The sequence below is a fragment of the Monomorium pharaonis genome, unplaced genomic scaffold (genome assembly GCF_013373865.1).
Source record: "Monomorium pharaonis isolate MP-MQ-018 unplaced genomic scaffold, ASM1337386v2 scaffold_419, whole genome shotgun sequence".
NCBI lineage: Eukaryota > Metazoa > Arthropoda > Insecta > Hymenoptera > Formicidae > Monomorium > Monomorium pharaonis.
In genome coordinates, this window is record NW_023415713.1 from 1213 (window position 1) to 25659 (window position 24447).

The following is a 24447-nucleotide window of genomic DNA, read 5'->3' on the forward strand; positions in this document are numbered from 1 at the left end:
TGTATACCATGGCATCAGGCGAGAAATATCAACGTAGCAATGAGTACGAATCTAGTCAAGGAAGGAAGTACAAGGGTATAATTCGCAATTGAGCGACAAATGAGATGCAGAGAGAATCAAAGGATTAACCGTATATCGTGTCGTATGGATGAAGTATCGGAAAGATCCTTATTGAAGCAAGTGGATTGTCCTATTTATCACAAGCATTTACTGATCTCCCATCTCGAAGGAGATTCCACGCTACCACGTTCTGCTCATAGATGTAGCAAAAATAGACCAAATTCAATGCTTTGATAGTGAAGATCAAATAGAAAAAAAAACAGAAAATAGTTGCCGTATTCTTTTTATAATTTGTGGAATTTGTCTCTTCTCTTTTATGGCAACTGTCTTTCATCTCTTTCTACGTAATCTTCAGATTTGGTACATTTGGATGGTCTTTTCTACGTCTATGATTTTGCTTTTTACAGAACGAATTCGTGAAATTTCTTGTACTTTGCTCGAGCTTTAGAAAATTGTCTTCTTTCGATGACGAAAATTAACGAGATATTCGATGCCATTGGTTAAACAAACCTCGTGTGTTAAGTATAATTTTTTTCTTTTAGATTTTACTACATACACTAGTCGAAAATTTTTGCATGCTCGAAAAATGAGCAGAAAAAGGAATAAGTAATTTCTGAAGCGTGGAAGCGGAGCACAATATTAAGCAACGCGATGATGTATATAATTTTATACAATTTAAGAGTGTTGTTCAGCATCGGATTTAGAATGTCGAATTAATCGCGTGCCATGCGTAAGATCGGGGGCGGATTGAGAGACCATCAACTGAGAGATATTGAGAAGTACTTTTTCTTTATTTTCTATTACAGAATTTTCAAAGAAAAAGAAATAATATTTTAAATGTGAACAGTGTAAAATATTTGTCATAATAAATTTAGTAATCTTATTATAATAACATGTTTACTCTATTATTATAACAAATTTCTAAAAAAACTTGTCATTTACTATGACAAGTCTTATGATACTATACATTGTTCGCAATTGATTTATCACTTATATCCATATTCAATTTATACACTCATACAGTTAGATATTTTTCGCTTACTCAATCCGCCCCTATATGTAAGATTTGTTTTCCATAATTGACCTTAACACGGACGCTCAAGTTAAAGAAATAACTTGAGAATTTTTTTAATCTGTAGTCATATAGATTATATCCTGTTTTTCTCTCTCTTCCCTTCATTTGCATTATCGGCATAAGAAATCATTGGACAGAGCACTTAATCAAGAAAGCGAATATGAAATACTCTTCCTATATTAAATATCTCCCCAGTATAGACATTCATATATTCAACATTTTTGTTTATGTATATATGTATATAAATCCTTTTCCATTTGGGTTATATATATATATGTACATGAACACAGTTAAATATCATGTAACATTGTAACAAATACATTGCAATAGCATCAATTTTAATAAATTATTTTCCAGATGACATATACGTCCAAAATCACAACATAAGATATGATTAAGATGCTAGTTTTAGACATATTTTCTAAAGATGAATAATATGCTCTTATGGTGTAATCTCTTTTTTATTGTGTATAATTTTATTACTTAAATCTATTTTCCAAAAAATCTACTTTAAACTCTGTCCAGTAATTTTCTTATCCTTCGTAATTTACATGAGTTTCGTTATGAAACGCAGACATATGAGTTCGATTCAGGCCTGCGTATATTGGGATGCATGTATCATACATGCAACATTTTGTATTTGTTACCAATACGTATGTACATTTAAATTTGATAAAAACGAAATTAGTGTTAGTATAGCAATAAGATGTTTTTTTATTTTGTTGGTGACATATTCGCATGTTTTACATTTTTTAAATTAATATGTTACTCCAAACGAGAGATGACTGTCCCTGACATAATCTGTAGTCCAAAGTTCCTACAGGTACATACACATATATAAATATATAAATATATATTATATATATGTATAAATATATATATATTTTCCCAATTACAAAGCAAACCAAAATAAAGTTTTTAATCGTATTCTCTGCATACATTATTTTGTCGTTTACTGTTTCAATAATGAAACTATTTCCTTTCAATCATCCCGCGTTATTTTTAGCGCTTTGAGATTAAAATAGCATGCAATTGCGAAAGAAAGTATGTCAGCGATTTAAAAAATTAATTGCTCTTTCGATCGGGAAAACTTTTAACTCTGTTTATTTCTAAATATAAAAAATATTTTGCAAAATATCGGTGTGTCGTTGATAAAGTAGGGGATCTGTTGCTTTATTTATCATCTTTCGACACAGAGAGACATAACCTGACGTAACCTCAATGTGATCAGTTTGATCACACGCAGTTAACGCAGTGTGCCTCGTAAATGTCTTATATCTTGATGATCATGACAAATCGATTAATTAACGAAGCGTAACTCACGTTGATTAGTGAAGAACGTCTACGGGAAATTTCCTGCGAAATCGGAAATGTCCATTCCATTTCTGCATATCAGCCGGTCGTTGACGACTGCCGCGAGGTCCAAGCGGCGTGTCGTCGTGACCGGGATGGGGATTGTCTCGCCTTTGGGAGTCGGGACGCGAAACGCTTGGGAGGCTCTCGTCAACTCCCAGTGCGGAATTACGAAACTTTCCGAGCCGGACTACGACAAGCTACCGTGTAAAGTAGGTGAGCGATTTCGGAGTATAACACAAACGTTTATACGATGGGCATTGAGATTTGTTTATGTTCTACAACGTTTGTGTTCTATGTGTAAACAGATAAATCAGGTAACTTTTTTCCGAAAATGTTAAATTAATTTTCACGATTAAAATGAATGGAAAAATCTTTTCACGTTTTTACTCTTGAGAAGGAAAAAAGTTACATAATCCAGGACTTATCGATATTATAATTACCATTACTCAAAACTGTATTGCGTACAATAATATGTAACGATTGAATTATATTTGTCAGCTGCATTGGTGCCGAAAGGAAACTCCGCTCACGAACTTAACATCGACTCCCATTTTACGAAGAGTGAGCTACGGACAATATGTCCTGCCACAGCATATGCGTTGATAGCTTCGGAGGAGGCACTCGCGGACGCAGGATGGAAGCCGACTGACGAGACTGATAAACGCGACACCGGGGTCTCAGTAGGAATCGGTATGATAGACCTAGTGGACGTGTGCATGACGTACGAGGCATTGAAAAAAGGCTATAGTAAAGTCAGTCCATACTTTGTGCCAAGGATACTGCCGAATATGGCAGCTGGTCAGATCAGCATCAAGTACGGCTTTCGTGGGCCCAATCATGCAGTGTCGACCGCGTGCGCGACGGGCGCGCATGCTATCGGTAATTGATCAGCGAAAATAATAGACTCTGGACATTTTTCTCATCGTAATGAATAAATATATTCCAGGCGATGCGTTCCGTTTCATCCGCGGTGGCGAGACGAGCGTGATGGTGTGCGGTGGAGCGGAGGCATGTATCAGTCCATTGGCTATAGCCGCGTTCTGCCGGTTACGCGCGCTAAGTACGTCGAAGAACGAAATGCCCCGGAGGCGTCGCGGCCCTTCGACCGGGATCGCGACGGTTTCGTCATGGGCGAGGGTGCCGCGATCCTGGTCCTGGAGGAGTTGAATCACGCGCTCGCCCGCGACGCGTCCATCTACGCAGAGGTGCTGGGCTACGGCCTGTCCGGCGACGCGTCACACATCACGGCGCCTAGCGAGGATGGCACCGGCGCGCTGTTGGCGATGGACCGAACGTTGAAGGACGCCGGCATCGAGACCGCGGAGATAACGCACGTGAACGCACACGCCACGTCTACGCCGCTAGGCGATGGGATCGAGGTGAAGGCGATCGAGTCGCTGATGGGCGAGCACAGCAGGAACGTGACGGTGACGAGCACGAAGGGAGCACACGGTCATCTGCTGGGTGCCGCCGGTAACCTGGAAGCTGCCTTCACGATCTTAGCGATCAAGGAGGGCATCGTACCGCCTACCTTGAATTTACACAACTTGGATACAGAGACACGTCTGAGATTTGCGCCGCACACGAAAGTGAAGTGGAACGCGACGTCGCGTCGGACAGCTCTGAAAAACGCATTTGGATTCGGTGGTACGAACGCATGCTTGTGCTTCACCCAATACGTCTGATTAAGTCTGACAGAAACCTCGTGTATTCTGTTTCTTTGGCAAGAGAATATTACATAATCGCATTTTAAAATGTCTGCAAAAGAATTTCAATAATAACTTTTGAAAGTTGGAGAACGAAAGTTATTTTAGCAGATAAAAAGATTTTTACAATATTATATCATGTATAATAACTTAGAAAAGATAAAGCATGCGTCTCCGTAAAAACCCGAATGTTTAAGAAAACAATGTCAGTTAACTAAGTTTACAATTACAACGTAATGCTGATAGAATTAATTACTAGTCACTCCTTGAAACATTGACTAAAGTGAAGAAAATATTCAAGGACCAACATATAATAATTCTAGAAAGCAAATGAATATCTTATGACTATATAGACTTTTTGACTTTTTTAAGTTGATAGAAAAGGAAACGTTTCTGTAAATACACTCTGATATGTACATATGTATAAAAACGATAAAATTCAAGAAAAGTAAATCTGATGACGAATTAAATTTTACACAATTGATTACCAGTGGATAGCGGCTTAAATATTTTTAATAACTCTTATGCAACATACAATATATGCGTACGATTTACGACAATAATTCTTTTATAGAATATTTTTACAGTGCGTGTGTAATGAAGGTTACACAAAGAGGAATAATAAAATATATGTATATATATTATAATGGAATGCAACATTGATTTTAATATTAAGATTCCGACAATATTACATATCGCATCTCTGTTTGTTACAACATTGATACGAATTTGTCATAGTTATATCGCCGCGTAAACAATCTTAAAAACAAAAACTTTCAAGAAAATACAATACTTTTCAAAGATCACTGAAAAATCTGTCTTTAACAACCGCGGAATCGGGGATTTGCCATATTTTCACGGCCAAGGCATGTTCATTCAAGATATCTATTTGTTATTCACTTAACTTGCAAAGATTTATACAATCAATTTCAAGATATACAGTAATGTTCAAGTTGCTCCGTATACTAGTTTTATGATACCACAATGTGCGTTGTGTATTCTGCACTTTTCTCGAAGTCGATGTTATTTTTCAGCTGTTATGAAACTATTTCCCCTCAATATTTTTTACTTATCTGATGCAGAGCCGAGTGTTTCAATTTATTAAACTTTATCCGATAGGTACATATTTCTCCTTATTTATTTAAAAAGAAAGATAGCCACATGTTTACCCGATAGGTAAGTTTACCAAGAAGTTGAAACAATCGGTCCGCAATCGTTTTATCTATAGAGATAAATAGCATTATTATGTTTTTTTTGTTTTTTGATATACATATATTCAGCATTTTATTCACATCGAAAGGTTGACTTCGAATGATAACAATTTCTTCAAAATACATCTAATGTATTCATATCTCACTACTGAGTAAATCAAAGTAAAAAAAAAAAGAAGGATGGATGGTATATTACCATAGCTAGCAATTCTTACTGAATGTTAAGTGGTTTTTGATGGCTGCACAACATGTCAAAACGTTCTCTAAGCGTTTGCCGAAGTTTCAGCCGCTTTTCCGTGAGTTGACATACTCTCGACTTAAATTCTAATACTTCCTCCACTGGAATATAACTCTCCTTCTCATCATCATCAGAAAAATAGGATTCCTGAGGATCAAACAATTTTGTCACATTAAATTTAAGCTTTTTTATTAGAAAATATAAAGCCTTAAATATTTTAATAAAATATCTTAAATTTACCTTCAACATTTGTGTAAGTGTTGGGCCACGCTCTTGCAATAAAGAGAGGCTAGAATTGGAATGATTAAGTTTATCATGACAAGTCCCTTCATGATCACACCATTCGTCGTTGCAGGCTACTTCAGAACCTTCCGGTGTGCTAGGAAGAGAAGAACTGCTGATATTGTGCTCGGAAGAGTATCCGCAATCTTGAGACAATCGCTCGCTCGGGGAATGAAGTTTCATCTCTATCCACATATTGTATTTGGTTTCGCTAGGTTCCGTTATCCAAGCGTCTACCAACTCGTTAGTTACAGAATCTTTACAATTGTAACGCCATTGACTCTCATCAGCTTTTTCACTCTCCTTGAAGTGAGAAAAAAAAGTTTTATTTTAAAAATTCGACACACGTCCATAGCTATACAACATTGACAACTGTAATTACCTTACACGAATCGCAAATATCGGATGAATACTCCTGAGATAATTGTTTGCAAGGCGTACTATTTTGCTTTGATTGACTTGTATTAGATTTTTTCTTTGTTCCGGAGATGTCTTTTTTACCTTTTTGTAAACTCTTTTTCATAGAGATTGATAGTTCTGTCTTACTTTGTGATTGTGATATACTACTTGTTTTTAGTTTCTTTAAACAATCGGAACATTTACACGTCGGCGGCCCTTTATTTTTTGGATCTAGGATCTGCAACTAAGATCAAAAAGGTAAACAACCAATAGAATATGGAAACATAAGTATACATGCAAAATCAAGTGAATATTATACCTTATGCCGGTTAATGTTTTTCGTCGTTGGCTTTGATTCCGCACAGGTACAGGGGGATTCGCTTTGCCTCTCACTTGAACACTACAACAAAATATATAGTTTAACCATGCGCGGGTGAATATGTTAACTTTATTTATTGTATAACAAATATTCTCTGTGAGAAACTTAAGATAAAACAAAATTTTAAGTCTTGCAAATTCCAACATACATCACAAGAGTTTTCTTTCTCTTCAATTTCGTTACGGCGTCCCTTCTTCTTCTTGCGTTTAAGACGTAATTTTTCACGCTTGTTCTGTTTCGCTATCTCTTCTCTCGTGAATTCTTTATACAATAATTCCAGCTGAGAAATACCTTGTTTTGCTTCAACCGCCGACTAAACAAGACATGAAATAGTTTATTGCAGAATAATTCATTATGTAAATGTAGATTTTCTAATATTACTAGACAGAATATATAAAATGTTATTACCCGAAAGTTTCTAGACAATGCATCTACCGCAACAGCAGCTAACACTTTACATACAGTTTCCTCCTCTTTCATTCGTCGATGTATTCTGTGCAGTCGTTCCGCGATGCATATGCCTAAACACGTAAGTACTTCTTCTTGAGCAATTTCCAGCGTTTTCGCGTGGCGCTCTCTGAAAATTCAAAAAGATCCTCATTATCCCTTCCAAGATGTTAGAATGAAAATCAGTACCTTCCCATGAGTGCCCATGGCTGCGCGCGATTAAGGAGAGTAGTCATATATTCCGTGCGATGTGGTAAATGAACATGATGTTTGGGTATGCAACGCCTAATTTCGTTATACAAAACCGCCACGTAACCTTTTTCTTTTGTAGGATCGGGTTCACGTGTCAGAAGAGACGACGCCAGTAGCACCTTGTTGCGACACTCAGCACAAAACCTGACAACCACACAATCTTGATATAGGGGAGAGCCACGAAATAATCTATGTAAAACTACATACCTATGTTTACGTAGATAAGTATCTAAAGCTTCATCAAGCGTATCGGTCTCTATTAAAGTTAATTCCTGCTTGCACGGTAGCTCCATGCAGTCCCACACTTCCCTCCAGGAGTTCCATATTGGCGGCAACCGCTGAATTTCCAAAGTATGCAATACGCATCGTCGAGATTTTCTATTTCTCTGTTGTTTCTCCATTAAATTATTTAACCTAGCGCTACGGAGATGTAAGTAATGATGAAACTCTTTTGCACCACAGTGCCTGGGATAATATTCTCGCGTTCATCTATATACCTATGTCCATGCAACAGCGTACAGAGCTGTTGAGGTGATTTCAAAACATCATCTTTTACTGAAAGCACACCATTGCGAGTGATTACCAGCGGATCTAATGCAGGATGTCCAGATTTCATCAGATCGTAGAACAATCTTTCGACACTGAGCACAGAATAGTTTACTGTCAGTTAATTGTATGTTAGTAGCAACACATATTATTTCAATTAAAAGTGATCTCCAATTATTTCTGATAAAAAAAAAGAACTAATCACCTTCTGCGGCAACCTACACATGGTTCAGCCTCATTCAAAATGTCAATTATTTTCTTGCAAGTAACTTCAAGGGATGTTTTGATTTCCTCTACTGTAAGCACAGCAAATTTCTTCATAAACTCCTCCAACTGTTTACCATTGATCAAGGGATTCTCACAAATAGCACCCAAACTACTTATATCCATGATCATCTGAAAGAAAGCATTGACAAATAAGTTCTATACAATAAATTGCAGTATCACAAGCAATAAATCACATTCGGCTCGATGACAATTTATTCCAATAACGGAAATAATCTGTAGTAAAACGCTATTCTCTTGTTAAACAATCACGCAAAGAGTTGACAATCGAATTAAGTACAGAGCAGTATGGAAACTCAAGAAATCGTCTACAGAGATGTGTACAGGTTTGTTTTTTTGTAAAGTTCTCCTTCTCGCTTTTGCTAAGAGTGCGCTCCAATTGATGCTGCACTTCGAAATATTTTTTGACCAATTAGTATAGAGTGTATACACTGATTCAACTATAAAAAAACACCTTATGACGCAAGAATAACCGTTACAGTTAGCTTCGTAGTTTTCATCGCAGTCGCGTCCGCTCGACGTACCGATAACGATCGTCGATTGATCGAGTGACAGACGACTCGGCGAGGTCCAGTATCTCGAGAGAGATCCAGGCATTTTCGGTTCTATTTTTTTTTTTTTTCTTTCTCCCCGCCCTTCTAACGGCTGATCGTGACGTGTTTTAGGTTAAAGGATAGGTTGACAGCGAACCCCGGAGCGAACCACGTACAACGCTCCGGTCACGTCGTGAAGCGACGTCGTCGACGACGTGCCCCAGGAGTCACGCCGGTCAACGTTCAACAGTGGAAAATCGCGTGTCGCACGCGGGCGCGCGCGCGCGCGCGCCAGCGCGCTTACCGTCAGGTTTTCGTCGACGATCAGCGGCATTTGCTTGCTCGCCAGCTCCATCGGAACGTTGTCCCGCCAGACATTCACTAGCCTCGCCATCTCGATCCTGAGTCGTCCCGATCCCGGTATACCACGGACTCCTCGTCCTCTCCGAAAACGCAGTTTCACCCGCCCGTTCGCTCTCGCCGGCCGCTACCTTCAGCTGTGAATCCGGGGGGGGGGGGGGAGAACCTGGTTGACGTGACCTACGTGCACGACGCGACGCGTCGGGCAACCCTCCGGGACAGCTGAAATTCGCTTCCTCGCTTAGCCAGCGAGACCAGTCACGACGGTAGACGCGACGCAAAACGTAACGACGGTTTTTTCGCAGCGGGGTATAATCACGCACCGTCTGCCATTTGCAACGTACGGAGTCGCCGTCTATCGCTCTGTACTTCCGCCCCGCGTCAGCGTGGGTATCATCTTGTCCCTCTCTCCGCCGGGTGACGACGACGTCAACGCGTCGTTGCATCGCGCGGCACCGCGAGTTCTCTCTCTCTCTCTCTCTTTCTCTCGCCTCGCATTTTCCTTCTAATCACGGCCACGCGTTTTCCATCTCGCTCCTCATAGACGATCTCGAATCTCGGCGAGACTCGTCTACGGCGGAAGGATTCTCCTCGAAGGAGATCTTTAAATCATTCAAATTTGAATGAACGCCGCGCAAACGAGGGATCCTTCATGATCCTTCGGATGCATCTCGTATCGACTCGAAAGATTCTCCTCCGCGTGCGAAACGCGTGGCTTTCCTTCGTACATGCCGGTGAAATCGAAAGGATATATCGAATTTTTTCAGAACTCCGTTTTTCCGGCGATAAGTACGGATCTATCATGCATGCGGAAACTTGGTCACGTTGCAATTCTCTATACGCATTTTATATAAAAGAATAATAATGCACCAATTACCACATGTGTGTCGTCTTTCGCATATAATTATTTTTATCATTTTTACGTATACAATTTTTTATTAGGTTTAATTTTATGCTCTAAATGTACGCAAAAAGATTTGCACTTGTTAAATATCAAATACTGATGTTGCATATAGTAAAAATAACTTATATTGAAATAATACATATGTCATTTTTTAAGGATTTGTAGAATAATTTGAAATATAAAAAAATGAATCTTTTTTCCATCGGTGAGAGAAAGAAGATTCTAATAGTTATTTTATAGATGATTAATGTTTGTTTTGTTTATTGGAAGAAAAGCATTTTATTATTAAATATTAAATTTATTATTAAGAATAACTAACTACCAGTAACAACATAATTAAATCGAGTTATAATCTACATAACTTTAAATTCCACAACTTCAAAATGCATTTAAAGTAGCTTATTGAAATTTTCAAGTCACTGACGAAAGCTTCATCTGCAATTAATAATAAATTTAATTATATTAATTATTAACACCCGTCTACACTTCACAAAGACTAGATAAGATCGTGGAGAGAACGCGGAGCCTAAGCGCTAGCTGGAACGCAGTCCCTTTCCTTGCTCCAAAAGCGCTCGAGCCTGGCGTAGACCTTCGGCACGGCGGGGTTGTAATGCAACGCCTCGCATACGCGGCAGTAGTGCCTGGAAACGCTGCCGAAGTAACCGTGGTCGTTGATCACCCGGTAGCGGTCGCGCCACTCATGATAGCCGACGTAACGCTCGTCGTCGCGGTCCAAATACCTGAGGTAGTCGGCGAGCGCGTTTGCGTCCGCAAAGTCGTCCGCGTGGAGGTAGGAGCGCGGCGGCAACAGTCGCTGGCAGTCCTGCCGCGATGCTCCCATTATTATTGGGACCGCGAACTTGTGATACGCGTTCCAGAACACCTTCTCCGTCAGGTACTCCCGGCAATTGGAGTTCTCGAACGACAGATAGAACTTGTACGCGCCCAAGGCAGGGCAGTCTTGGTCGAAGTGGCCGGGACAGACGGTCCTGTTACCGTCCAGACATTTCCCGAGGACGTCCAGGTCGCCGCGGAGCGACGACTTGAGCGCCTTCACGTAGGACCACCGTCCGTTGCGGCCGCCGCAGTTGCTGCCCATTATAGCGACTAGTTTGGTCTTGGTCTTTACGATAGCGTTCCAGCGTTTGGTCGAATAACTGCCGGCGACTCGTATCGTCCTTCCGTAAGGAACCGGTACGTCGCTGTCCATTCGGTAGGACATGGACCAGTTGAACAGACCGTCGTAGCTCGATAATCTCTGGTGGCCGTACAAAAACGTGTGATAGGGCGACTCGTCTGTCAGGAAGATCCAACGTTGATCCGTCCGACTTCTCGCCGGTAACTCCGACGGATTCCTCGTGAAGTGCAAATGGAACACCACGGCGTCCGCTCGATGCAGATCCCTTTCGTCGTAACTCAGCCTGCAATTCCGTACTGAACATTGATCCCACGGTGAAAACCTAAAAATGAACGAATTTATAAATATCTGTTGATGTTCATTGTTATGAGAATAAGTCGCGATTTCGCTGATACTATTATCTATTTAAATAATCTATGTAGATATAATTTTGAAATTTACGTATATTTCTACAATTTCCTATTGGTAGAATGAATTTATTTTTATAAAATTGGTTTCAAGCTAAATGCGTTGTTGTATGAATAATTATCGTACCCACTGATAAGACAAGAATAGATAAAATGAAAAGATAAAATAGTCAATATCATGCTAAAAAGGTCTCAACGACAAGAATTAGTGACTATTATATAAATAAACATAAATTAAGTACTACGTAATATAAACCTCTGTCTTTGTCGGCTAATATTATTTTGATTATCCTTGCGTAGATGTATTCTTGGTAAAGAAAAAGGGCGTCAAAAAATTTAGAATTTACTAACTTAGTGGACGTAAAACGTCTGATGTGCCTGCGTTCCAGGAACTGCCCGTGCTTCCAAATTAAGATCAAATAGGTTTTATTGGCGTTCGACTGCGGGGGTGGACTCCCTTCCGGTGCTAATAACCATTTCCCAAGGGGAGTCATACTCTCTACCTAAGAGAAACATATCGCAACATTTATCTAAATTTTTCTCTCTCAATCTAATACATTTTTACTAATAAATAACAAAAATTAATGATCGCTCTATTGAGATTTCTTGGTGACGAACTTGGCATTCATCTTTTATTTACAATCTCCTAAAGATTTAAAGTAATGAAAGTTACAAAATTAGCAAACTTGTCTATATAATTTCCATAAAATGTCTCAAATATTAGAAGTTAATAACTATCTTTAATCTAATATCTTGCAATATTGGGATAAAAAAAACAGTAAACTCGGAATTAATTTGGCCCATGAAGAACTGAACACAAGGCGGCGTAATATCCAAAAAAAAATTTTACCTGCTCATCGGTGAAGCCTCTCCCCAGGAGATGCGCATCCAGAGACACCATCCTCGCGAATTGTCGCGCGTTGGATAGTCCCCGGGAGCCAGAGATAGACCTTCTATTTCCTTCGTTTTCCTCTTTTATGGACACCTGTTCCTTTCGCAACGCGGAAGATCTTCGGTCGACAACGAGAAAACCCGAGGACAGCAACGTGCAGAAAATCGCAGCTGTCATACCGATGAGCAGGACGAACGCGAGCCGTGGTAACTTGCGCATAATGCTCGCCGCCGTTCATTCTAGCCTGAATGTGCGTTAAGCAACAACTGACCGGGACAGATTGAATCTCTATGGGTCTTATCTACGCGTTCGATGATGAAGCCTTTCTTCGCGGTGTCCCCGGTGAGGATCTGATGTCGCAAAGCTCGCGCCACATAGGACGAAGACGCCTGTTAACAAACACAGCGAAGATAGAATAGAAAGTTAATAAAATAATTTTTTATTTGATGTATTTTTTAAGTCTTAATCTGTTGTATACAGCAGCTTTACCTAAGTTTCTAAGTGACATGAAAAAGAGCATTTAAAGAAGAAACGAAACATGAGACTTTCTTCAAACAAAGTGCATAGGTTGCTATAATTTCTGTTGACGGAAGGCAATTAAGAAAGAAATGAGGGATGGTTTCTTTGGATAAAGTTACACTATGATTCTCATTAAGAAGAAACAATCTCTTTCTTTAGTTTTTTCTGATTTCCTTCTTAATATCGCTGCCTTTCACAAAACGCGAAAGGTTATAATTAGATGCAATCAAGCGTGTTCTCAGAAAGTCGCAATGTTTTACAAATTTTATTCCTACACGAGAAGCAAAAAAAAAAAAACTCCACCCCCGTCTCGTCTCGTTAACTTTCCACAATAAACCGTAAACTCCTCAAATCGATTTTACAACAAATAATGAAATAATGAAAGAATTACGCGAAATAGAGCCGTGCGTATTGAAATAAAACACTTATTAATTTATGGAAACCATTCGCGCGCTATGACAATCACCAATCTCCAAACTGGGACGCGACGTAGAACAGACCACTTGACGCCGCCTCGACGAAGAGCGAAATGACGTGCGGATGATAGAAAGCACGCGGAGGAAAGTCCGCGGGTGATGCACGACTCCCGGTGCAACAAGGATACACGCTGGCGCGCGACTGACCGTTGATCCCGATTGTCTTGGTTAGCCAAGCGTGACCACAGTCCTCCAGCTTGTAGACCGTCATTCACCGGTCGCCCGGGCTGGCACCGGTGCTACCGTAATATCAGCTGGTGGAAACGAGATTCGTAGACCCGAGACACGTCAAACGTGTGTACGCAGTTTATCAATCGCGATAATGTAATTGAGCTAATCATATTCGCGTTTCTTGATAACGTTGAACTGCAAAACGGTCCGAAAAGTTGACAGAAAGCGAGGCTGAAGTGTGGAAAAGCGGGCTTTAATTGCAGGATCCAAATTCAAAATAATTTTAATAGACAAAAACTCTTATTTCTGTTTATCTGATGGACCAGATGTATTTAATCACTCTGGTTGAATACGTTAGGTTGCACATTATTATCTTCTTTTTTCCTTTTGCTCGAGTCCTTGAGTGATTTTTTTAAATACTCAGTTTTTCCTCTCTCTTTGAAGTTTGTGCCGTTGATTTTCTACACACAATGTCAGTTATTTTTCGATTATTTACACGGAAGTACAAGAATGGAAGAAAAAGATTACTGCATTGAAATTAATATCTTTAATTATCTACTCAATTTTGCGGACACGAGAAGATGGAATTTAAGCTGTGTCAAGAGAACTGATGAGAATTAATTATTTTTTTATTCGTAACACTTCGTTGGTTCAATTGAATTTGTTACAATATTGCAGTTTTATGTATTTTAATGCCACGCGGCATCGAGTGTCTCACGCATGGTGATTATTACTTGATTATGAAGCTATGAATTGAATAGCGTATGTTCCATCTTTATCTCGCCATATGGCGAATGTGCGCTATAGTAATAAACTGATTTTATGGAAGCAATACAAATAGATTTATAGACATTAAGTTATTAATTCTATAATATTTACTTTTATTTTTTATTTTTGAATCTCGACTTTAATCTATGAATTTTCTCTCAACCACTTATTTAATGTTCTTTATGAAGTAAATCTATAATTTGCTTTTATTTATTAAAGTTTTTATTTTTTAAATTTACTTTTATTTTTTATTATTTTGTTTGTACCTTCGCGTAAAAGACAACGCTAATTTTAATTTTTATTATATAAAATAACAAAATGTTAGATTACAAAAATTATTAAAAAATATATATAGTATTTGAATTTATAAATTGTTGCGTTATTATTATTTTGCGATTGTAAAATGTAATCTAACTTAAGACAATACATTTAGATTATTTTACATGGTCAAATTCTTCTCACATATTTATTTATATTTTTGATTCTATTAGTTTTTAGTTTATTAGATAATTTTGTAAATAAAAAAAAAATGTACGGTAATAGTACGTGTTTTGCAAATTGGAAGAAAAATGGAATAGAATAATATATTATGTTTTTTTTAATGCACTGCGCTATAATAAATATAATTGTATGTTAAAAAGGGAAAAACATAAGGAAAAGATAAATATAAAACTCAATTATTACAAAAAATGATTCAAAAAATTGTATTTAAAAAATTTGTGTTCTAACGGTGAACGTGCAGCGTTATTTTCGTATGCGAAATTTTTTCGTACAAGTTCAAGAATCGGATCCCTAATGCGTCTATGTAGACGGTACTGATAAAATTACTATTCCATATGTATGTATGTATACATGTATTATTTCCAACATTCTGAATACTGATAGTAGTGTAATACATACCGATAGTAATGTAATACGAAACGAAAAATGTTGATAATTCATCGACATCTTTGGTTCTGTTATGACGGTGCTATAGAGTCTCGTTGGAGTTCGTTTTTTGCTTTAGCATACTCTTAATAATCGATCCAATTTTATTAAGAACTTTAAACAAGCGTCACAATATTTCAGCCATTACTTTCGGTAATATTACGCGCGTCGCCCTGTATACTCCTTGACAGCTGTACAATCGCGGATATCGATCGGCAACGTCGGTCAGCTGTCAAGAGCCGGGCAATGGAAATAAACAATCAGTTGAAAAGAGACCGCACGTTAATTCAGACATGTTAACAAAACACTCTATATATATTTCTTAATAACCCGTTAGGTTCTTTACAAAGAAGTGTTTTCTTCCTTTCTGCACACGCCATAACTTTATTATCACTTTGTGTAATATACATTATAAATTGTATTACTTAAAAAAACCGAAAGCGACGGTCGAATCATTGTGATGCATGTTTGAAATTTAATTAATTGCCAGTTGAGACGACGATTAAAAGTTTTGAACATTTTGTTAAAAATGTCAGTTACGCTAATTTGAAATTAAAATGTCAAGTATTTAATCCAATATAATCTGACTTACAAGGGAATTTAACCTCGTGAACTTGTAAATTCTGATTTTAATGAAACTTGATATAAATGTAGACAGGATAAATACATGAGTTTAGAAATTTTCTCGATATATCTTGTAAATCAAATGAGATGTCAAAAAATATTTTATACAAAAGTTTTACATCATAAATACCTATATTTAAATATGTTATTTGTTTTTTGACAAAAAAATTTTTTTTAATAAATAGCATAGTTAAATATAGATATTTATTCTGTAAAACTTTTGTATAAGACATTTTTTAATATTTTGTTTAAAGATATTTTGTTTGTGAGATATATCAAGAAAAAATAGAAATAACTTTACTTTTAAAGGGTAGTTTCAAACCGTTTTTAAGCCAAAACCGAACATTTTTAAATTCATATTTACTTCCTCTACATTTATGCCAAGTTTCATTAAAATCAGAATTTTCGAGTTCGCGAGGTGCCTTCTCAGTTTTATTCAGTTTTGATACATAGTATGGGAGTGCTGTGCAAAATATCAATGTTTTTTCAAAAAGTAATTTTTTTCAAAAAATGAATAGTATAATCAAATAGAGGTATTTATGCTATAAAACTTTTGTATAAAACATTTTTTTGATATTTTGTTTAGATTATAAGGTATCGAAAAAAAGCAAAAATATATTTACATTTGAAGGATGGTTTCACCCCTTTAAACTGTCTTTGGGACCAAATGGAGAATTTCCAAATTTATATATGTATTTACCTCCTCTACATTATGTCAAGTTCCATTAAAATCAGAATTTAAGAGTTTGCGAGGTTTCCTGGTTAGACCAGTCATTTTTAAATCATGACTTAACAAAGTCCTGGCATAGAACAAATTAAGTTGAAGAACATTTATGTTGGGGAGCAAGTGTATTCATTGCGTGCGCGTACTGGTATGAAGTATCGACGCTGAAAAGACAGAAGTGCGCCTGCGTCTCTAACAGTATGAGAAAGACACAACTGTGAAATTACTTTAATGGTAAATCAATTGAGTGAATATTCGTACTTCTGACTTTTTGTGTAATTTAATGAATTATAGGAAATTTAAGTATAAAAAATTTAAATATTAAAATGTGCTAAAAGAGAAGAAAGGTATAAGATATTTAATCGCTCAGTGGAGAAAGGTACGCATCGTAAAATTTGTCAATATTTTTGTAGTAATATTTTAAAGCTTGCGAAGAAATGATCTGCACTAAGACTCAATATTTCAATCTTAATAGAATTCTTTTACTTATAGCAGGCCTATGGCCCTATCAACGATCAAAATTCATACATCTTCAATGTATTTTTTTTTTCATTATTTTAACAACCATGATTTTGTTTCAAGTAAGGTAATAATATTATTATAAAGTTGTAATATATAATAAGTTTATTTCAGTAATAATAATATTGCTAAAATAAGCTATAACATGTTGCAATTTATAATAATCTTTTAGTATCATGTACATATAATTAAATTGCAATAATAAAACAATAATAAATAAAAAAATAAAAAATATTACTTATACATACGCACATCACGCACGCAGTAATAAAACAATAAAACGCGCACGCGCGTGTATTTTTTATTACATACAGAAAAATATTATTTTTCAGCCAAGAAAAGTACTTACTCATTTTATTTTATTTCGTTCAAGTAATAGTTTTCTTTAATCAAAAATATTTTCTTAATATTAGTTTTAAAATATACTTGTCACAAGTATTAAAAAATCTCAGAATTTTTTACTTAAAACAAGAATTTATTTTCGTTTCAAGAATATTGTAAAACTGTATTCAAGAAAATCGAATTTACTTAATTTGAATATTTTATAATATATTAATCTAAAAAAGTTGTCTTCTTTAAATTTTAGAGTAAGAGTCTTAGATCTCGAAGAAAACACACACATTAGATTTCAATGTATCCAATTATATATTATTTTTTATTACATAAACTTGACCACACTTTCGATTGGTAAACGTTATTATTAACTTATATATTTTCAGGGCAACTCTTCTGTAATTTACTTTATTTATATTGCCTTTTAGATGATATCTATGCACATATTATAACTCAAAAATGTGTACCACATAATTTTTACGTATCTAAGCACTTGATAAGGACTGAAACTAATGGTTGAAACGTTGTACGCTATTTGTTGAATATATTTGAGGCTAGTTAGGTCAAACGTAATAATTATATTCTTTTTTCTTTTGTAATCACTGGTGAATAAATAATCATTTTATTTATTATTATTATTTTTTTATCGCTTTATTATTGTGTGTGCATATGTATAAGTACAAGTTATACATTATATTACAAAACTTATATATTGTAACTATTCTCTGATTATATACCCTACTTTTTCCAACAGTATTATTAATATGTGTAATTGTACTAAGAAATTAGCATTTAATTAGAAAAACAAATAATTAAAAAAATTTTTACTCTATTAATAAATTAACATACATTATATGTTTAAAAGTAGCTGTTTTGTTACAAATATTTTAATGAAGTTATTACTTGCAGTTTACAACATTCATAAGCTCGAAATGTACTTTCAACTTTATAATTAAAGTTGGCTGTAATTTGTCTATTTTTATTCTTTGTATAATAACATATATCGCTTTTGCAGTGAATACCAACGCTGTAAGTTGATAGATATTTTTTTTATTAAAAATAGGTGTTTCTAAAAGATATATCTTCAGCAGTTTAAAAAAAAATACAAATTCATTTAAAATACTAAAGATAGTGTAATAAATTGTTGGATTGAAACAGATAAAAAATTTATTGATGCAAATTGAACATATATTTGACGAATTAAAAGATGAACCTGAGAACGTCATCATAAAAAAGTATGGCCAGAATGCAAAACGATATGCAGTTATGCTTATAAGTAAGGCATTTTTGAAATTCTTTGTATATATACTTACTCGATTTCTATTTAATACATACAATGTGCAATAAAATTTGAAAATTTATATCAACCAAATTTAAAAATATTTTTCTTTTTCATACATTCCAGTACTTGCTTTTTGTGGCATATGTATTTTTACTGTCGTTCAATTTTTGTCGATTATTCTTGACACTGTTTTACCGAGGAATGGGTCTCGATTGCATCATGGGCTGATTGTAACAGAATATTTTATTAATAAAGAAACGTTTTTCTATTTAATTGAGCTACATATGTGTGCAGCTTTGTACATTGGAATTATTTCATTAGTATCGACGGGAACACTAATCATTGCATATTTGCAATATATCTGTGGATTGTTCAAAATCTCTAGGTATATATTATGCAGAAAATGTCATTAAAATTTTAATTATAAGAAAATTATACGGTACTGGCAATATCATCTTTAGGTCTTTTAGCGTAATTTATATTTAACTAAATCAAATAAATTCAATATTTTACAATAAATACCTAGTATTAGATACATTTTATATATAACGTGTTTTTTGACAATAGTAAGTTTGACAATAGTACATTGTATATGTATGACATGGGAAGTTGGTTTTTTGGCAGGAGTGCTTTTTCACACGAGTGCAAAAACTCGACGCGTCTGTATGTGCTAATTACACACCATATTTTTTGTTATGTGTGTAATGAGTTATATTTTTAACCAGTACTATATAATTATTTTAAATTTAAGGACCGAATTTGCAAGATGGCAATAAAATAAATTTCAAAAATTATATTATTATAAACAAATATGTTATTTATGTATAAAATGTATTATACATAAGCAAAAGAAGCATCAATATCGATCAAAGAGCTTGGTGCCTAATAATAATTTTGCAAGACTTGTATATGTAATTCGTAGCTCATATGTGAATTGTTACTCTAATTATTTGTCAGTCGTGAATGTTGAGAATTATTAATTCACGCAAAATTATTATTAAACGCCAAAGTTTGCTTTGATCGCTATTGGCACTTCTTTTACTAACGTTTGATATTTTTATCGGTCGATTTACAAGTAACAAAATGTACCATTTATAGCTATCGTATTGAACGTGCAATGGACTTTAATTTGCTACATAATATCACTTTAAAAAATAAGAATTTGAGATTTAAAGGAATAATATATGCAGTGGATATTCATCGACAAGCCGTGAGGTTAGTATCCTTGAAGCATTATAAACAAAAAAAATTTCTTGTCTACATAATATCTTTATTATTAAAGTGTAAATATTAAAATTAGTATTATAACAAAACTGTACAGCGTTAATTACAGTTAAATATAACACAAAAAGAAATTTTAATTTGATTAAATTAAATATTATTGTTTATATATAAGGATTATACATGCATATATATATATATATATGTGTGTGTGTGTGTGTGTGTGTGTGTGTGTGTGTGTGTGTGTATAAAAGATAAAATACAATAATATTTATTTACTTAAAGATTAAGCAAACTACTGGTCACTAAAATCGAGACAATGTGTTGCTGTTTAATAATAACTGGAGTGATTGGTTTAAGCTTTAGTCTTTTTCGAGTAAGTCTTTTAAGGATCTCTCTAAGAATTTTATCTAAAAATTTTTATAATTTTTTGATTTTTTTGATTTTATATTAAGAGCATATATACAGTTACCAATAATTCTGATTTATGCATGTAATCTGCATATAATTATTTTGTTCAATTATATTAACTTATTATATGTGCAGCAAAATGATAAAATATAATCTGCAGATAAACTGATTTATAAAACTTGTATCTTAGATATTTCAAATAGTATCGTCCAAAGAAAATCTTAAGGAAAATTTGATGCCTTTTCTGGTTACAATATGTATTATCACTTATATGTTTGTAGCTAATTATGTCTGTCAAAATGTAACAGATCATAATAATCACATATATATTACCGCGTAAGATATTCGCTTCTAACATAAGTATATATTATATAAAAGTTTATCTTATACAATCTGATATGAGTAGTGATGCCGTTATATATATGAATAATTTATATATGTTAAAATGATTAAGAAATCTTTCTACCTTTCCGAAATAATCCATTCTTATTATTTAAATAATGTGTTGTAGATACGATGTTCAATGGTATATGGCTCCGTTGCATATACAAAAATTGATATTGTTTCTATTGCAAAATGGTACCAAAGACCTACCTTTACGTGTTGGTGTATTATTCACTGGATCGCTAGAGGGGTTTGCTACGGTAAGAAAATTTAATGCATATATTTAATGCATGTATCAAAACAGAATAATTTCAGTATTTATGTCGCACGGACTTGCGCCGTAGTAATGAGAAAAAAATGAATGTAATTTGTCCGCAACTATTCTCTTATATGTAGGTATGTTATATTAAGGATATTGGTGCCAAATATAGTTTTCCTAAGAATTGCTAAAAATTTGGAAGATACCTTGATTGCAATGAAATCTACACTTGGTTGACATTTTAAAAACATGACACGTACAGAAATTGAGATAATTAATTTCCAAATTCGATCCTTGTACATATAAGCGCTACCAAGCTACTGAAAAACATCATTTTTTAGCAATTATGAAAAAACGGCTTTTACAAAGTAAACCAAGAACTGACATTCATTAATTTATAATAATATAAATGTTTTGTCAAAAATTAAGAAAAGTAACACGTATGGTTTTCGAGAAAAGTTCATATAAAAGCAATGTAGAGGCATTTTTACGCGCGGAGAGCGCATGCCACTGAAGATAAGGCAACGCTGTTGCATATACTGTTGCATCCCATACAGTAAATCTTTCAAAAATCTCCCTGAAAGATATCTGAAAGATATCTGACAGAAGATATCTTTCAGATATCTTTTAGAAAACTTTCGCTCAACCGCGTCTAAAGCGGTTTAACTTTTATGGCTGATGGTACTGCACCAACATTCTTAACATTGCGTTATTACTGTCTTTTTAATGTTAATATTAACAAAACTGTCATAAATTGAAACAATTTGTCAATATTACGAATTACGCAGCAATATATTCTAATGTACTTTCTTGTCAGAATAATTACTTTCTCTGTAGGAAGTTGTAAAAAGCTTAGTGGTTGTTCATGATACATAAGTGTAGAAGGATTATACAGAATAAAGTAGGAGGAAGGAAGTAAGATAACAAAATGGGTAAGATGACAACATGCTAATTTTTCTAAACTAGTAAGAGATATCGACCCGACATAAATATTGAACTCATTAAAGACTTTAGAGAATAGTAAACTATCTGTTGTAGTTTGGTTTCAATCGGACCACAAAAGTGGATAATAAGAAATGTCTTTTAGGTACATATTCATGCGTAACTTTTGGCGCTTGTTTATAGGAAATGACGTAATTATAGTAAATACTTTCGATTTTTAAATAAAATCATGATAGTATAGTCAAAAAGACACATATTAATGCATTCATGTTTTTTATTTCTTGCAGTGCATCATTTTTATTAAATAAAAAAGAAAGTGAATACTATAATTGCGGATAAGATGACGGATGACGCCAAATGACGCATTTGTACTTGCAGATTATGATCTGCAACGAACGTAATTGTTATGCAAATTAAGTTTGTAATTTGTGAGATTGATTATACTGGTAATCTGTAAGTAAATTTTATCATATGCAATTTATTGATTTCGTAATCTTTATAAAATGAAGTAGTTGTATTATTAATATAATATATTGTTAAATGAATAAAAAAATTCGTGTTTATACAGATAAACGATAGATAGATTACAATTACACTTAATTTGACTCTTTTTGCTACTGAAAGTCATCTTACCCATATAGCGAGACGAATTTGACATTTCTTAAGAAATCAAAATTTCTTAAAATTCTAATTTACTTAACAGCTTTTAATTTTTATGGTAGATATAAAAAGCTTTAGTGAATCTAAAAAAAAAAAGATTATTATTTATACAGAATATTACAGAAATTGGGAAAAATCGACAAACCTTAAGGTCGTCATTTTATCCTCCTTTTTCCTATATTAAAATACTTAGCTATATTGTATTATTTAACTTGATTGTCTCATGGGTAACGACATCTCTTATCCTTGTTGATATACAACAAAAATATAAAAGTTTTTAAAATTTCTTATTATACATGTGCGTCGAAAGTGGTCCTTTTCGTGTTACTTTTTCATACGTAGTCATATTTCCATACACTAATATTATTACACAGTTTTTCCATTCTAGCACGTAGCAAAAAACTTTTCAACAAGACTTCTTTTCAAGTTTGATAATTTTTCATACCTTATTTGTATTCCTTTATTACCACACTCGCATGCAGGTCATTTCGCGATACGCTTACGCCAATTCTCGCATAGAAAAATTACCACGGCTTCTTTGCTATCTCACGACACGTATACGGTAACTCGCAGCATACCGATACTTCATCGCTTTTGTAAACCTAATTTAATCTTGGCTAGCCTGTCAATTCGTGTCACTCAAGGATCATTTTCAACCCTTACAACACTCTTGTAATAAAAAATAGTAACTCGTGGGGATCGGTTTTCTGTCTTTGTTAAGCAATATACTATTTCATAATATATTCAATATAAGAAAATAAATATTTTATTTTGAATTTTTTAAATATGTAAGAGTAAACACAAGATAATAAAATTTTAAATATGTGCGGTATATATATACCGAAGTTACTTTATATATTTAAAATGTCATAATACAAATAGACCATTAACGTTATATTACAATATTATCTGTTGCAGCTGGTGAAAGCTTCGGTATCTTATTTTACCTTCATATATTCTACGCGATAAGACAAAAATGGATTAATTGAAAATGTGATATAGATATGATTACTACAAAATCAAGTAGTATAATTAATTTACGTTTAATTTTAATAGTACCATAGTTTTAAATTTAAAAATTAGTTAGAGATGTTACTTAGAGAAATATTTTCGAAATATGTAAATTTTAAACTATTTAATAAATTTATTATATAGAATAAAATTATTTAATCAAGTGACGTGGTAGCGGCGTGACACCAAGTATATCGTGCTGTGACACAAACTTTATTGCACAAGTGTTGCGCTAAAAAACTTGTCCAGAATTTAGCTATTAAATTCACTTTCAATTAAAATATCTCAGAAACTAAAATTATAATTAAAAATCTAATGGCAATTTTGTTATATAATATTGATGCAAAGTTTCAATTGCAACCAGTTAAATTAAAATTGATATACACAAAATGAGATCTCTTTTTGTGAAAAAACTCACTTACTTTATTTTCTAAAAATCAAACTCACATGTACACACATACATGCAAAACACTAGTTTGTTTAATTAAAGAGATTTCACAATGCTTTACAATGTTCTTATTTGACTAAAATAAAATTACTACGTTATGTGAATGATGCATATTGATAGGCAAATATACACTGCAAAAAAGTAATATATTCAATAAGATATGTAGTTGCGGGCTACCAACTACAGATATACTCAATACAATAATATATACTATTACAGTATCAACATTGTACTTGCATTAACGGTAAATATTATAGTATTGAGTATTTTTCGTAGTTGACAGCATTCGACAGCATGC

General features: G+C 34.3%; 4 protein-coding genes across 5 annotated transcripts; 2 read left to right on the plus strand and 2 right to left on the minus strand.

Annotated features, from left to right (window-relative positions):
• The first annotated feature begins 2502 nt into the window (after positions 1-2502).
• Positions 2503-4841, plus strand: LOC118644105 (3-oxoacyl-[acyl-carrier-protein] synthase, mitochondrial-like). Its single transcript, XM_036294719.1, is given in 4 exon segments — positions 2503-2704; positions 2990-3370; positions 3438-3572; positions 3575-4841. Coding segments are annotated over 4 exon segments (1317 nt in total). The 5' UTR covers positions 2503-2505; the 3' UTR covers positions 4177-4841.
• Positions 4835-9451, minus strand: LOC118648406 (gametogenetin-binding protein 2-like). 2 transcript variants are annotated; one of them, XM_036294716.1, is made up of 11 exons: positions 9074-9451; positions 8157-8347; positions 7903-8046; positions 7613-7825; positions 7343-7549; positions 7115-7283; positions 6855-7019; positions 6647-6727; positions 6311-6571; positions 5887-6231; positions 4835-5793 (listed from the first exon to the last, which is right to left on the minus strand). In XM_036294716.1, the coding sequence occupies exons 1-11, from the start codon at positions 9161-9163 to the stop codon at positions 5620-5622; spliced, it is 2040 nt and encodes a 679-aa protein (XP_036150609.1). In that variant the 5' UTR covers positions 9164-9451; the 3' UTR covers positions 4835-5619. The 2 variants fall into 2 exon arrangements, with proteins under 2 accessions (XP_036150609.1, XP_036150610.1); XM_036294717.1 differs by lacking the exon at positions 9074-9451 and adding an exon at positions 8761-8876.
• LOC118648407 (alpha-(1,3)-fucosyltransferase 7-like) lies at positions 8861-13246 on the minus strand. Its single transcript, XM_036294718.1, has 3 exons — positions 12429-13246; positions 11930-12081; positions 8861-11493 (listed from the first exon to the last, which is right to left on the minus strand). Exons 1-3 carry the CDS (start codon positions 12687-12689, stop codon positions 10560-10562), a joined length of 1347 nt encoding a protein of 448 aa, XP_036150611.1. The 5' UTR covers positions 12690-13246; the 3' UTR covers positions 8861-10559.
• Positions 13247-19914: 6668 nt separating this feature from the next.
• LOC118648408 lies at positions 19915-23683 on the plus strand. The gene is made up of 5 exons (XM_036294720.1): positions 19915-20028; positions 20320-20410; positions 20636-20781; positions 20957-21089; positions 23609-23683. The coding sequence occupies exons 1-5, from the start codon at positions 19931-19933 to the stop codon at positions 23657-23659; spliced, it is 519 nt and encodes a 172-aa protein (XP_036150613.1). The 5' UTR covers positions 19915-19930; the 3' UTR covers positions 23660-23683.
• Positions 23684-24447: the final 764 nt, after the last annotated feature.